This window comes from Macaca fascicularis, chromosome 17 (genome assembly GCF_037993035.2).
Source record: "Macaca fascicularis isolate 582-1 chromosome 17, T2T-MFA8v1.1".
NCBI classification, from domain to species: Eukaryota; Metazoa; Chordata; class Mammalia; order Primates; family Cercopithecidae; genus Macaca; species Macaca fascicularis.
Window position 1 is genome coordinate 24746202 of NC_088391.1, and position 15508 is coordinate 24761709.

General features: G+C 40.4%; 1 protein-coding gene across 2 annotated transcripts in view; it reads left to right on the forward strand.

Moving 5' to 3' along the window:
* Positions 1–11663, forward strand: part of COG3 (component of oligomeric golgi complex 3) — a 71592-nt gene extending 59929 nt beyond the window's left edge. For both annotated transcript variants that reach the window (XM_005585784.3, XM_065533206.1), the window contains 3 exons: positions 4472–4599; positions 5361–5459; positions 9722–11663. In XM_005585784.3, coding sequence (XP_005585841.1) covers positions 4472–4599; positions 5361–5459; positions 9722–9751 — 257 coding nt within the window. In that variant the 3' untranslated portion in view covers positions 9752–11663. The remainder of the gene's footprint in view (positions 1–4471; positions 4600–5360; positions 5460–9721) is intronic.
* Positions 11664–15508: the final 3845 nt, after the last annotated feature.

Consider the following 15508-nt stretch of genomic DNA (forward strand, 5'->3'; position numbering starts at 1 on the left):
TGTAAATTTTTTTGTGCTGGAGGGTTTTGTTTTTTTTTTTGTTTTTTTTGGTCTTTAGCGTTAGACATTTAAAATCACGACTAACGTTATTTTTGGTACATCTTGCGGCATTTTAAGTTGCCATTAAACCGAAATAAATCATTTCGTTAAATTGATATTTCTGGCCATTCCCTGGCCAATATTGTGTAGAGAGCCTTTGAAACTAAAACGGGCAAAATGGAGAAAGAATGAGTGTTTTAATTACGGGTAAGCTGTGTCCAAATTGGAGGGCAGCTTTCCACTCAGTGAGAGAGATCCAAAAAATGATTCTGGCTTTGCATCCATGAAAAATTGGCTGTGCACAGGCTCCTAATCTGGAATCAACTTTTTAATACGATTGGTTTTCCATATTGAAAGAGCATTATATCTGTTAAGTATTCATTTTCTTTGGGAAGAATGATTGAAGCTATTCAAAGCCTCCAAAATTGTATTTATTATTTTTTTGAGATGGAGTCTTGCTCTGTTGCCCAGGCTGGAGTGCAGTGGTGTGATCTCGGCTCACTGCAACCCCCGACTCCTGGATTTAGCCAATTCTCCTGCATCAATCTCCCAAGTAGCTGGGATTACAGGTGCCCACCACCATGCCCAGTTAATTTTTGTATTAAAAAAGGTGTGTGCCACTGCACCCAGCTCAAAGAAAACTTTTTTTTTTTTTTTTAAGACAACGTCTCACTCTGTCGCCCAGACTGGAGTGCAGTGGCATGATCTCAGCTCACCACAACCTCCGCCTCCCAGGTTCAAGTGATTCTCCTGCCTCAGCCTCCTGAGTAGCTGGGACTACGGGCATACATCACTGTGCTCAGCTAGTGTTTGTATTTTTAGTAGAGACGGGGTTTCACCATGTTGGCCAGGCTGGTCTTGAATTCCTGACCTCAGGTGATCCGCCCACCTCGACCTCCCAAAGTGCTGGGATTACAGTCCTGAGCCACTGCGCCTGGCCTCAAAATTTTTAATTATGAATGCCTTAGGTTAACTTGAAGTTGAACTGAGAAATTAGAAGAGTAGCTCTGTATCGCTTAGGAAGATTTGTAAATGTAGAGAATGTCAGTTGTCTTTGAAAGGAAGATAAGATTTTATTTCAAAGGTTCCTCATGTGAACTTTGATGATGTCAATATAGGTTTGAGTTGATTTGTTTTATTACACATAAACTTTGTGACATGCTTTAGGTGTTTCATTTACCGTGATGCAGACAAGGAACGTTCTATTGTCTTTGTTATTTTAAACGTTCGTGTTGTGTGTGGAATAGAAATCTTTGTCGTCTTACTACAAAAGCACACCTAATACAGTAGTGCATTCTGTCTGAAGACAGAAAATCAGGTTCTTTTACTGACAATACTGGAAATTCTAATCATAGTCTGGCATAGTATTAACCGCCTCTTCTGATTCCTCACAGTCAAGAGGCAGATTTTTCAGTTCACAACTCAGCCTACCTCTTGAAGGAATTCTGATGATTTGGGGATTAATTGGAGCCTTTGACTTAAGGTTCCAGTTGCTTTTATAGGGCTTAGTTAGAAATAGGAGCTGATTTTTATTTGGAACATTTATGTCAATGAAACTCTTGGGTATGATAAATCTTTCTTAAGATAGGTAGAAACCACTACAGCTAAGCCCAGTCTCTTGATACTGGCATAATTAATGTATTGCTCTTTCCCCTTTGGAAAGATCCTTTCTCTCAAAATAGGGGCTGTCATTTTCTCAAGTGGAACCCTAATAGGATTCAAAGTGTTAGATGTATTGTGCTCTTAAGCATTACTAGAGTTTAGAATTGTCATAGTAAAGCAGGAGTAGATAAAAGGAAACTAACAGGAGTAGACAAAAGGACTGATTGAAGTAGGACTTGCTACTTTGTCATTTAACCCATTTCCTTCTTTCTTAGTGAGGAGATCTTAGTGAATATAGCAATAACAGTTCAGTTTATCTTGTAGTCGTACCTTCTATCCCATTTAGTCATAGCAGAGGTATGGAGTTGGATTTTATGAATCTGTAGTACTTGAAGCCCACACTCGAATGCCAAAGAGAGATTTATGGCCCCTTGGAGTAGGAGCATTGAGGACAATCTAGGAACTGTCTTGGACCCCTCTGCCCTAAAAACTGAGGGTTACTGGTTCATTCAGACTTGGTCAAGTTCTCAGGGATCATTTCATGATCAAACAAACTCACAGGAGAGTGAGTTATAAATTAGGATGCCCATTTGTTAATTTACTCTGACGAAGAAACCTTTTTTAGGAATTAGAGGACACTTTAGTCACCAGCCTGCACACCCACTTTCTGCTTTTCAAGGGCTCTGAAGACCGATTTAGTGATCCCTGAGGTGTGTTAGTAATGACAGAAGCAGAGCCCGGGGAAGTAAGGGTCTTGAAGGAGCTTTCATCTATTAATGAAAAATAAGCAGTTCCTGAATTATTTATTCTTTCTTCTTGAGAGTGTCAGAGACATTTGAACCAGAGCAACTCCATCTCCAGAGACAGCTAGGAAAAATGGGGGTGGGACTTGCTGTGCTGCATTCCAAGGAGGTTGGGTATTCCTAGCCTCTAGATGTTTACATTTAAGGAAGCAGATTAATAACATTTACTAAACACACCCAGACCCAGGAATGTCCTGATACCCTGATATCTTGAGAACAAAAGCATTCCTAATTTTGCTTTAAAGATAATAATATTGATTTCTTACAAAATACAGTAATTAAGAAAAATTAACCCTTTATCACAAACCTTTGTAGCAGAGTACATATCCCTGTGTTTTTTGTTATCCTATATATAAGCAAGCATTGCATCTCGGGTGGGCACATTACTTCTCTTACTTTTGGGAACACCCTATTCTGTCTATGGAGTAGCTACTCTTTCCCCATTTTACTTTCTTAACAAACTTGCTTTTGGTTTATACTGTGGACTTGCCCGAATTCTTTCTCGGATAAGATTCAAGAACCCTGTCCTGGGGTCTGGAGCAGGACCCCTTTCCAGTTGCAAGAGCATTGGTACTTTCTTACCCTGCTTTACTGCAACCCTCCTCAATTAAAAAAATTTTTTACATGGCATATTATTTGAACTATGAAAAGCTATAAATGAAAAGTAATTATATTTTCTACCATCAAACTAGTCCTTCTCTCAGAGGCAACTACTATTAAAGTTTCTTTCCCAAAATTGTTTATGTATATACCAGCATATGTGGACTTTAAAAATATTACTCAAATGGGATTGTATCATACCGCTTCCTTTTTCATTTCTTATATATCTTAGAGGCCTTTCTGTATAGCATGTCCAACTTGATCTATTCTATTTATTGGATGCATTGAATACATCACTATAGCATGATTTCTTTTGTAATTCTTATAATGGAAACCTAAATTATTTGCAGTTTGTGTGTTTCCGACATCTCTGTATACTCATAACTTGGTATTTTTTGAGTATATCCACGAGTAAATTTCTAGCAGTGGAAATGCTAAAGGAAAAAGTATCTGCATTTTCAGTTTTGCTAGATACTGCCTAATATTTTTCCAAAGAGGTTGAACCATCTTATACTTCCATCAGCAGTACACAAAGATACCTGTTTCTCCATACCCTCGTCAAACATGGATATCACAATCTTAGTAATTTTTGCCAATCATCTGTAAATATCTCATTGCTTTAATTTACATTTATTTAATTATGAGTGAGGTTGAGCATCTTTGAAATTGTTAATTGTCTTTTTTCTTTGTAGTTTTCTAGATAACTTCTTTTAAATACTTCATACAGATTACTACTCTCCTTTTTTATGTAACTCCTTCAGATAAAGATAAGATCTCCTCCTTTCTAAGAATAATATTCAGCAAATCTTCCAGAAGTTCCATGCTCTGTTAAAGGAAGAGTTCAGCCCTGAAGACATCCAGATCGTTGCCTGTCCATCTATGGAACAGGGTTTCATAGTTATTTTTGTTATAACTTTTTGGGATTCTGTTCCCTTTCTGATAATACAGTATAAGAATATAACAAATAGATATTTAATTCCCCTTAAATATACGTGGATATTTTCTGAATAATCTAAGCATCTCTTACTGTGAGTCATTTCTGCAAATGAACAAACTCATTCATTATGAAGTAATTCTTACTAGTGTCTCTCTGAAAATGACTTTTTTTTTTTTAAACCTTAATCTCTTACCTCCAAATTCCAAAGGTACATATTACAGCTCTTATGAATGTCCTGAAGCATGCTAGGGGAGTTATTTTGCTGCCTTAGCCCTTGGGATTAGAATTTTGTATAGTAGATATTTAATGAATGTTTATAGGGCTTATGATTAAACTTGGTAAATAAGCTATAAAAATGAAAGAAATTCTTTGGGGAAATAAAGAGTCTTTTCTTCTGCTATTTTTTTCTTCCTTTATTCCCCTTTGAATTAAAATGGAAATATTTCTTTTCTTTTTCGTTGTGACACTAATGAGGTTAATTTATTTCCAGCAAAGGTCAGTGACCTTGCGGCAACTGCGTATAAGACACTAAAAACAAAGCTGCCTGTGACGTTGAGAAGTATGTCCTTGTACCTATGCAATAAAGATACCGAGTTCATCTTGTTTAAACCTGTGAGGGTGAGTATCAGATAACTCATTTGAATGCTGGCAGGTGACTTCAAGTATTCTTTGCCTCATTTACCATTTTCCTTTTCCTGTAGAAATTTAGAAATGTTGGTATGCTATTCTAGTGAAGTTGAAAAATCACTATGATTCATGAAAGGCTTACAAAGTCTGCCTCTGTCTTGATTATCTTTTTTTCCCACTGTCACTTTGTCTTAAGTTTTTAATGTTACTATTGAAAGTAGAAAATAGTAAATAAACCAAAAAACTCAGACCCTTACATTGCATGTGGCCCAACTCTCAAGAGACCAGCACTTCAGGAATTATGCCCCATTTTACTGGTGAGTAGTAGAAATAAATGGCTTGCAGTGGCAACCAAGGGATTAAATGGCAGAGCAAATTTAGGGCTCATAACTTCCAGTTCTGTGTTGAGCTCTTGTCCTTACCCAAGGCATTGGTTGACTTTTAAAGTATATTTTATGTGTCTAGGAACTTTATTATCTTTTGTGTAAGAAATTGCTGCAGAAGACTCTTAAAATTATTCTCAGGGGGGCAAGGCTTGCTAGAGTTTAGTCTTCCTGGGAAGCATTATCTGATAAGTCTTCATCAGGTTATGCCAGCATTGAAATATTAAGAACAAATTATGCATCTTTGGTAATATCATGAAAGATACATTGCTTCCACTCGCTTTGGCAAATATCATTACGATTTAACATTCATGGTGCTTCATGTTTAAGACAACTCACTTGATAAGATCTCCTTTCCTCCTTTCTCAGAATAATATTCAGCAAGTCTTCCAGAAGTTCCATGCTCTGTTAAAGGAAGAGTTCAGCCCTGAAGACATCCAGATCATTGCCTGTCCATCTATGGAACAGGTAATCAGTAGACTGAAGATCCTTATTACTTTTAAGCCCTCTTGGTTATTTCACTTGAGTAGATAATGTCTTTGAGCAAACATATTTTTAGTATTAATTTAAAAAATAGTACCTTCTTTTATTCTGATGAGTAAGAATTTAGACTTTGAATTTTCTCTCCAACTTTTGGGGAATGGTTTTGGAATTTTCAGTTAATTTCAGGATTAAAATTCCGTTTAATCCTTTCTGATATGAATATTGCTGTGTTTAAGAGAATGACCTGTTTGTAAAAGACTCAAATAGTGGCATTTAGCTTGCTGAATAATTTTGTTTGAAATATGCATAATAAGAGAAATACAATTTCTTTTTTTTTTAATTTTTGATTTTTCTGTAGGTTATTGAGGTACAGGTGGTATTTCGTTACACGAGTAAGTTCTTTAGTGATGATTTGTGAGATTTTGGTGCACCCATCACCGAGCAGTATACACTGCACCCTATTTGTAGTTTTTTAATAACTTCCAGATTAAAAAAATGGAAGTTATTGAGTACCCAGTATGTATTAGGAGTAGCTTGGTACTGTGGGGGATATTTTATTTATGGTCTTAAGTTTAGGATAGTTTAGAAATTTAGTGTATAGTAAGGACTAGGGAATTTGCGGAGACTGATAAGGCTGACAAGAGCCTGACTAGGGTGGGTAGAAACTAGGGGGAGAGGACTAGGCAGTGGTGAGTGTAGATATATCTTGTGTTTTTTTGTTTTTGTTTTTGTTTTTTTTAAATGGAGTCTCACTTTGTTGCTCAGGCTGGAGTTCAGTGGTGTGATCTCGGCTCACTGCAACCTCTGCCTCCTAGGTTCATGCAATTCTCGTGCCTCAGCCTCCTAAATAGCTGGGACTACAGGTGCCTGCCACCATGCCCAGCTAATTTTTGTGTTTGGTAGACAGAGGGTTTCACCATGTTGGCCAGGCTGTTCTTGAACTCCTGGCCTCAAGTGATCTGTCTGCCTCAGCTTCCTAAAGTGCTGGGATTACAGGCATGAGTCACCACACCTGGCCAGAATCTTTTGAGGAGTGTTACTGTAGTGGAGAAGAGAAAGATGGGGTGGTAGCTGGAGGGAGAAATGGGGTCATTTTAAAATTGAGATGTAGTTCATATACCATACAATTCATCTTTTTTTAAAGCACAGAGTTCAGTGGTTTTTAGTATATTCACAAAGTTGTGCAGTCATCACCACTATCTAATTCTAGAACATTTTCATTACTCCCCAGAGAAGCCCCTTACCCATTAGCAGATCCTGCATTTCCTGCTCTTCTCTGGATCTACTTTTTGTCTCTGTGGATTTGCCTATTCTGGATATTTCATTAAATGGAATCATACAATACATGGCCTCATATCGCTGCTTCTTTCATTCACCTAGCATGTTTTCAAGGCTCATCTGTGTTGTGTGTATCAGAGAGAGCTTCGTTTTTATGGCTGTAGATACTTCTTTACGTGGATAGATGGGTCACATTTTAAAAAGATATTTGTATCGTTCTAGATATTTGTACAGTCAAAATACTTCTTAATAGTTTATTTTAAGTAATTACTTTCTATGTGATTATACCACTAACTCGATATATAATTGAGTTTCTTTTCAATATTTAGAATTTTTTTTTTCTATTTTAATTTTGTTTCTTAATGATGTAAAATAGTTGCATGGTTTCCAAGTCAGAATTACAGAACAAGGTACATTTGGAGAAGTCTTGTTCCTTTTCTAATCCCCTCCAGCCTTTCCCTTCCCTCCCCTATAGATAACTCTTTTTATTAGTTACTGGGTTATCCTTCCATTGTTTTTTTTTTTTTTTTGAGATGGAGTCTCGCTCTGTTGCCCAGGCTGGAGTGCAGTGGTGCAATCTCGGCTCACTGCAGCCTCCGCCTCCTGGGTTCATGCCATTCTCCTGCCTCAGCCTCATGAGTAACTGGGACTATAGGCGCCCGCCACCGCGCCCAGCTAAGTTTTTGTATTTTTAGTAGAGACGAGGTTTCCCGTGTTAGCCAGGATGGTCTCGATCTTCTGACCTTGTGATCCACCCGCCCCGGCCTCCCAAAGTGCCGGGATTACAGGCGTGAGCCACGGCACCCAGCCAAATTTTTCTGCAGGATAATTATTGTGTTTTTAACAGGATAGGAGAAAAACGTGTGTTTTTATGTTCATGGGGAAGATCTACAAGGAGGGGAAAATGTCTTGAGAATGTGAAGTGGAATTTCAAGAACAAGCAGGGTGGGGCCTTTGTGAGGCACATGGGGGTTCCAGTCGTGGTGACAGGAGGAGGCTGAGTGTGTGGGCGTGGATGGGGGCTGTGAATGCGGCGGGAACTCACGGATGTGCTCTTCCGAGTGCTTCACGTTTCTGAGTGAAATAAGAAGCAAGGTCATCACCGAGAATGAGGAGAGAGGCTCGGCTGAGTTGAGTGGATATAAATCCAAGAGAGACCATGCAACCTAGTTGTCTATTTTTTTTCTCCAGTTATAGTCCCTTGCATGAATGTAGATGTGGAATACTTGGATGATAAGATCCATTTTTATGGCAGAAGATGTTATTTTTGTAAGTTTAGTTTGTTATAATTTCAAATTTACAGAAAAAGTGCAAGATGAGGGTAAGGAGTGCTCATATATCCTTTACCCCATTTTCATTTTGCCCCATTTGCTTCATTTTTCTCACTTTTTCCCTTCCCTGTCCCTCAAGCCCCGCTTTTAAATCATTGGAGAGAAAGTTGGGAGACCCTGTGCTCCTTTACTCCTAAATACTTCAGAGAGTATTTCCTGAGAACAAGGACATTCTTGCACTACTCCTGTATAGTTACCAAAGCAGGACACTTAACGTTGATACCAGTGTCTGATTCACAGTTCATATGCGCATTTCATCAGAGTCCCCGTACCGTTCCTCCTGATCTTCTTGCTGACATGTCTGCAGTCCAGGTCCAGTCCCAGGTCATGCACTGCTGTCAGGTGTCACATCTGTTTAGCTTCTTTTAACCTGGAGCAGTTTGACGGCCTTTCTTGACCTTGACAGGCCAGTTATTCTGTAGACTGTCTCTCCATTTGGTGTTGTCTCTTTCATCATGATTAGATTCAGGCTTTGTACTTTGGTAGGGAAAGCACAGAGGTGATTCTGTATCCCTCTTCCGACAGCACTCATTTATAATGACATCGGGGTGATGAGCTGCATCAGCGAAGCAGCTGTACTGATAGAACGTTCACAGCCAGGTGCATTTACCTGCAAGGCTCCAAGGCCTGGGTGTCAGACACCTGAGGTGCAGGCAGCCATTTCCCTCCTATCACTGCTGTGTCTGGCTCTGGTGTCCCAATCCTCCGTCACAGAGTGGGCAGGTTTCTCCTGTAGTTGGTCAGAATTGACATGTGATGTCAATTCACTTGTCATGTCTTGTCTTGTGCATTTTAAAAAGTCACTTAAGGCCGGGCGCGGTGGCTCAAGCCTGTAATCCCAGCACTTTGGGAGGCCGAGACGGGCGGATCACGAGGTCAGGAGATCGAGACCATCCTGGCTAACCTGGTGAAACCCCGTCTCTACTAAAAAATACAAAAAACTAGCCGGGCGAGGTGGTGGGCGCCTGTAGTCCCAGCTACTCAGGAGGCTGAGGCAGGAGAATAGTGTAAACCCGGGAGGTGGAGGTTGTAGTGAGCTGAGATCCGGCCACTGCACTCCAGCCTGGGCGACAGAGCGAGACTCCGTCTCAAAAAAAAAAGTCACTTAAAGGACATCTTACACATAACTCTTCCCACAACACACTGTGTAGAACAAGGCACAGTGGATTATGGAGATAACGTTTCTGTCCTTGTCAGTGTTTGTATATTGTTTTTGCCATTCTTCTCATTGGATTTTAAGTGATTTGATGGCCTAGATTTGGTAATGAAGTGTGACCCCTGACAGGGCCTCCCAATGCCAGTGCCTAGTGGCTGCCTCAGAAATAGACCAACATTGTGGGCCAGTTTCTACTTTACAGCCATGTTTACTTGTCTCATAAAAATCTTGGTCTTTTTCTCTCATTCTGTTTTTGAGGCTCTAAACAACTTCTTCTTCTTCTTCTTTTTTTTTTTCCAATTGCTTTATTTTATTTTTCAACTTTTATTTTAGATTCAAGGGGTACATATGCAAGTTTGTTACCTGGCTATATTGCATGATGCTGAGGTTTTTCAACCCTTGTGGTTCCCCTCCCTCCTTGACTTTTCTCGAGGACAGTATTCCATAGGAGAACTAACATAGCTCTTAATTTTGCTTTTCAGCTGAGCCTTCTGCTGTCAGTTTCTAAATAAGCAGGCCAGCCGGGCTGTGCACCTAAATGGTCTGTCTGGGAGGAGCAGGCTGAGAAGTCTTGCGGTCTGCAGGACACCGAGGAATCATATGTGGGAATGTCCCCGAGAACCACACGAGCGTGCTGCTCAGTGCTGACTGCAGAATGAAATAGAAGCAAAGTGTTACGGGATCGGTGTTTTCTTTTCTGAAACATCAAAATGCCAAAGATTAATGTGTGATTGGTGATAACTGCCTCATTTAAATGGTCACAAGAAATGTGAAGAGAGAGCTAGGGCAGACACTCAGTGAATTGGTTCTTTGTTAAAGATGTGCAATAAACATAGATTACAATAAGTAGTGCAAAGAACTTTACAGAAATACAGCGAATTAGAAGACCTGTAAGAGTAAGGTTTGCTAAAACGTGAAACACTGTAACACTTTTAACCACTGAGCATTCCACAGTGAAATGTTATTTCCACACTCTTATTTAATGTAATGTTTCTCCTGTCATTTTGAAGTTTAGTTTGGAGTAGATTGGTTGCTTCTGAGGATACATTCTGCCTTCCTGGGAATTTGGGGTGTCATCCTTTTCTCTGTTTGATGTGAGGTAGTTTAAAGATACAAGGACTTTGTGTGAAGCTCCAGCATCTGTGCCACTTGAATTGCTTAGGTGCAGACAGTTCTAAAGCAAGGAGCTGCAGCCTTCTCATCATAGATACATGCGGTGTCTTTAATGAGTATCTTCATGGTATGATAGTGCGTGTTTGTGAGTGCAAAGTACCAATTAAGGTATCTTAAATTTGGCGCATAAAGGAGAGAAGGAAACCTGATGAGTAGTGTTCCTCCTGAATGAAGGTTCAGGTCACCAGCCTTCTGCACACTGCCTTTGGTTTTAGCAGTTCTTTGAAAAGCAAATACTTTCATGTCCTGTCTATTCATTGAGCTGGCTGTGCTGTGCTGTGGACCAGCCGTGTGGATCTCCAGGTCGGCTACATCTGAATACATTTTACCAGCAAACCTAAGGATGACAAACACTATCCACATCTGAAAACCACCACACCATATCAGGGATCATCAATTATGCATATCTATGAATTTTCCAACAAATTCCTATTTGCTTATTGGATTGGTTTTGCCACCGATGTGAAGGCAGCCAGCTTCTTAGTTCAAAAAGAATCCTGAGTTATTCAAACACTAGTCTAGAGGTGGACACTGTCAGGGGTTCTGGAATGGGACCAGGGGACCTTTTGGTGCAGTAGGTGCCTGTAACTCATTAAATGTACTGAGGCAGCACTTCTGCAGGGTGCAGATGGGTTACCTACCCTGATTGTTGTCATTTGTAACAGGTCACTTCCTTTTCACTCAGTTTAAATTGGTGATGGACGTTGCTTGATCGAGCTTATTACTCTCTATTTTGAGAAGGTAGAAGGTAAGAGGGCCCATATTCATTCTTTGCCATGAAATGAATGAATTAGGAAGATTGTATTTACTTATACTTAAGTGTTTTTTAAATACATGTTTAATGAAATAAACTGTAAAATATCCAGTTTTGTGTATTATATGTACATTTGATTTTTAATAGCCTTTCCAAAGAAATGAGGGCATGATTATTGTACAGTAAGTACTGTGACTGATTTAATTTGGTGTACAGAGTGGAGTGTGTTCTTATAAAAATATTTAATGACATTGGTTCTTGTGTTTTGATCTTTTATTTCTGAAACACTCAAACACCTTACAAAGTGCTGAGTAGGTAATAGTGACCCAACTTGTTTGCTAAATGATTATTTGTTTAAATCTGTACAGTTTCAAGTGTTCACTTATACAAAGAGTGTATATACTTTCAAATAATTTAAAATGCTTTATATTATTTGGCTAGAAATTGCTGTTTTTAATAAATGTGAATTTTTTAAAAATAAAGATTTTTGCTTCCTACCTTGTCCTCATGTGTCTGATATGTGTGTGGTGGATTCCTTGAGGAAAATTTCTTTAATTAAAATTTTAATTGAGATAACTTGTATCAGACTCACGTGCAGTTTTAAGAAGTAATACAGATAGATCCCATGTACCCTTTGCCCAACTTCCCCCAGTGGTAACATCTTGCAAAACTATAGCACAATATCACAATCAGGCTATTGACATTAATATACTCTATCAATCTGACTCAGATTTTGCCAGTTTTGCGCTGTATAAATTCCTTTGGCAAGAAAATTACTGTGGCAAGACATTTTTGAAGCATCTTAATGCTTCATTAGTTAAAAGACATTTTAACTTTTTCTTTGTGAAACTGACAATTTCATGAGTACTGTCAGCATAGTACTGACATACATAGTTGTATTGAAATTTAGTAGTATTGTATTCTTCCATCCATTTTCCAAAAATATTTGTATTTTTTCCTCTGGTTTAACAACACCATATCTTTAAATTTTCTTCTGCTGTTATAAGTAAGACAACTTATAACTGCCAACCACAGTTGAATGTTTGGCATATAGCTTCCAGATTTTTTTCTATCTATATTCTAAAATAACTTTTCTTACAAGATTGGGCACTTTTACACATGTTAAAGGAAATCAAGTGGGTTTTAACAGTGTATACAAACATACCCATACATATTCTTTTGCTGAACTATTTGAAAGGAAGTTGTAGTCATTGTGACACTTTACCGTTAAATTATACCCTAAATAATTCAGCATCTGTTTCCAAAGAATAGGGACATTCTCCTACATAACCCAATGCCATCATCACACCTAAAAAAGAAATTCAGTAGTATCTAATATGAAGTCCATATTTCAGCTTCCCTAATTGTTTCCCCAAAATGTTTCATAGCTTTTCTTTATCCTGGGTTCAAAGTTTTAGTTGGTTGTCATATCTCTTTAGTTCCTTTTAGCTTAGACAACTACTCTTAGAGTTTTCATATGCTTATTTTCTTGACATTGACTATTTTTTTTTAAAGGAAGAGTCTAAGGCCAGCTATCTTATAGATTGAATCACAGTCCGGATGGTCGTGTTTCCCATTAGTAAATTCAGAAACCCTAACATTGCAGGATATACCTTCTCACATACACGGAGCAGTTGCCAAGATAGATGTGCTGGTCCATAAGAAAACAAAACTAAAAATCTGAGTATGGCCTGCAGCAGTGGCGATCCCTGCCCCCGTCCCTAGCCCCGGATATATGGCAGTATCTGAAGATGTTTTGGTTGTGACTGGTGTGTGTGTGTTAGGGGTGGGGTATTACTGGCTTCTAGTGCATAGAGACCAGGGATGCTGCTGAACATCCTGCAATGCACTGGATAGTCCCGATCACAAAGAATCATCTGGATCTAAATGTCAGTGGAGCAGAGGTGGCGAAATCCTGCTATATAGAATAGCAAGTCCCAGTCCCCAGCACTTGCTGTCCCCCTCACCTGCGTTAGTTGTCTTTGTACCTGACGTATGATGTATTTTGCTTGTTTGTTTTTTGTCTTGCCTACCAACCCAGATCACAAACTCCTTGGGAAAGGAATTTTGTTCATATGCAGCACCTAGAACAGTGTCTGCAGAAGATGTTCAGTAAGTGTTGCGTGACTTCATTGTCCAAGTCATGCAGCCTTCCCCACATCATCCCGTTACCACCAAGTCCTGTGCATTTTCTATCCCAGACAGCTCTTTAATTTTTTCCCTCTGTTTTTCCAATACCATTGCCCTGGGTCAAGGCCCTCATTTTCAGTCCCTCCTTGGAATATTGAAATATCTTTATTGCAAGAGCCCAGTCTTATTAACAGCTCCGCGCCCCCTTACTCCTGGAATATAAAGCTCTGAACTCCTGAGGGCACAGTGGGTCTCAGGGGAGCCCCTGCCCGTGCTCCAGCCTCATCTCCTTACTGCTCCTCCTCTGTATCTATTGTGGTCCTTGAGAACAAGCAACGGAAGATAATCACTGTCTAATTTGAGCAGTAAAGGACTTTACTGGGAGGATATGGGGGGACAGACTGGAGGCTGGAGAACCAGAGGAATAAGAACAGGAAGCACCATGTGGCCCCTTTTTTTTTTTTGTCTGAAGTAGGAAGCGTTGGTTCAGACTGTCTCCACTGCTGTGGCCGAGCCTGGACTTGGAGTCACTGCAATTGCTTTCATCTTGGCCAGGCTAACTCCCCATGGGGCATGTGTGTGTGTCTGTGCATGTGTGTCTGGTTTTCCATGCTTTGAGTGCTGGAATAGAGGAGGAGGATTTCAATGTATTGCCTCTCAGCTACAAATCCACCCTTGTCCTACCTTGAGATTCTGGAGCTGGACCCTGCAAACGTTTTTCCTTTACCAGCTGGTGCAGTGCTAGGCTTTGTAGGGTGCTGGAGGTATGCTGTGAGGCCCAAGGGAAGGGATCCCTTTCTGTTTCTGGTGTGTATGTGTTTCCTTCCTCATTGTGGCTGTCAGCAGAGTGGCATTCACTCTCCAGTGAGTTTTCTTGGCCTCCTAGCAGGAAGCTTCTTGTGAACCAGCTTCTGCGCCCTGGCAGCCACTTCCTGTGCACTAGCACCTTTCTGAGAGAGGGAGAGAGAGAAGGGGAGAGCTGCACTCTGCACTTGCTGGTTTTTAATTGAATTAAATTTAAATTGAGTTTTACAATTCTTTTCTACCCTTTTTAGAATTAACTTCTTAATAGTTGACATTTCACTGTCCCTGTACGAATCGTTGGTGTGGTTTCTGACAGGACCCTGACTGATGCAACTTTTTTTAGTTTCTGTGGTTGGAGGCAGGATTTCTGCCTCTTGTTACTAAAAGCTCACAAGGGCGATTCCCTCCCATAAAGGAGGACGGGGTTGGACACCCAAAAGAGGAGACCTGCCTATCACATCTGCATGTGCTATAACCTTGTGTCTGTCCTCGATGGCGGCTTCTCTGTGTCTCTGCACATGCCGTTGCCTCTCCCAGGGGCTCCCAACAGGCACCGGACCCCCAAATCCTCTTCATTCTGCAGCCCAGCTGAAAAACAGCTTCTCGTGGCCCCTCCCCTCGCCCCTGAGCCTCCGTCCTTTGCTTCCACTGCGCTTCTGCTGTAAAACAACATCTTTGCCTTGCTGTGCTTGCTTCTCTGATCCCCGAGTGCAGACAGCCTGTTCCCCCTTGTCTCCTGAGCACATGGTGGGTGCTCAGTGTGTATTTGTTTTGTTTTGCTTTTATTTATTAATTTGAATAGAGACGAGGTCGCACCATGTTGCCTAGGCTGGTTTTGAACTCCTGAGCTCAAGCAATCCCTCGGCCTCGGCCTCCCAAGGTGCTGGGATTACAAGTGTGAACCACCACACCCAGCCAGTGTATGTTTGCTGTATGGCCTAATCGAGTGCACTGGAAGAGGCTTCATTTCCCTTGGAGGACTCACTGATTAATTACCCACCCGAAAATTCTTACGTGTAACCTACTGGGTTAGTATTGTTGATGAACAGCCTAACTTAGTTCATTTTCATTTTTAGGAGAAGACCCTTTTTCTACCAAGTCATTGAAGACAACATGATATTGTGTCAGAGAGAATTTGTTCCCTCAGCAGTGTGGGGTCCTGGGAGAGGTCAAGGGTGTGGGGCAGAGAGGGGATTACAGGTTGAATTGTGAGCAGACACCTTAACCCCTGGTGTCTCAGAATGTGATATTGTTTGGAAACAGGGTCGTTGCCAATGTCATTAGTTAAGATGATACACTGGAGTAGAGTGGGCCCCTAATCCATTTGACACAGACATGCATACCAGGAGAACAGCATGTGAAGGCAGCCACCAAGCAGAATGCCAGCAGCTGGACAGGGCTGGCACGG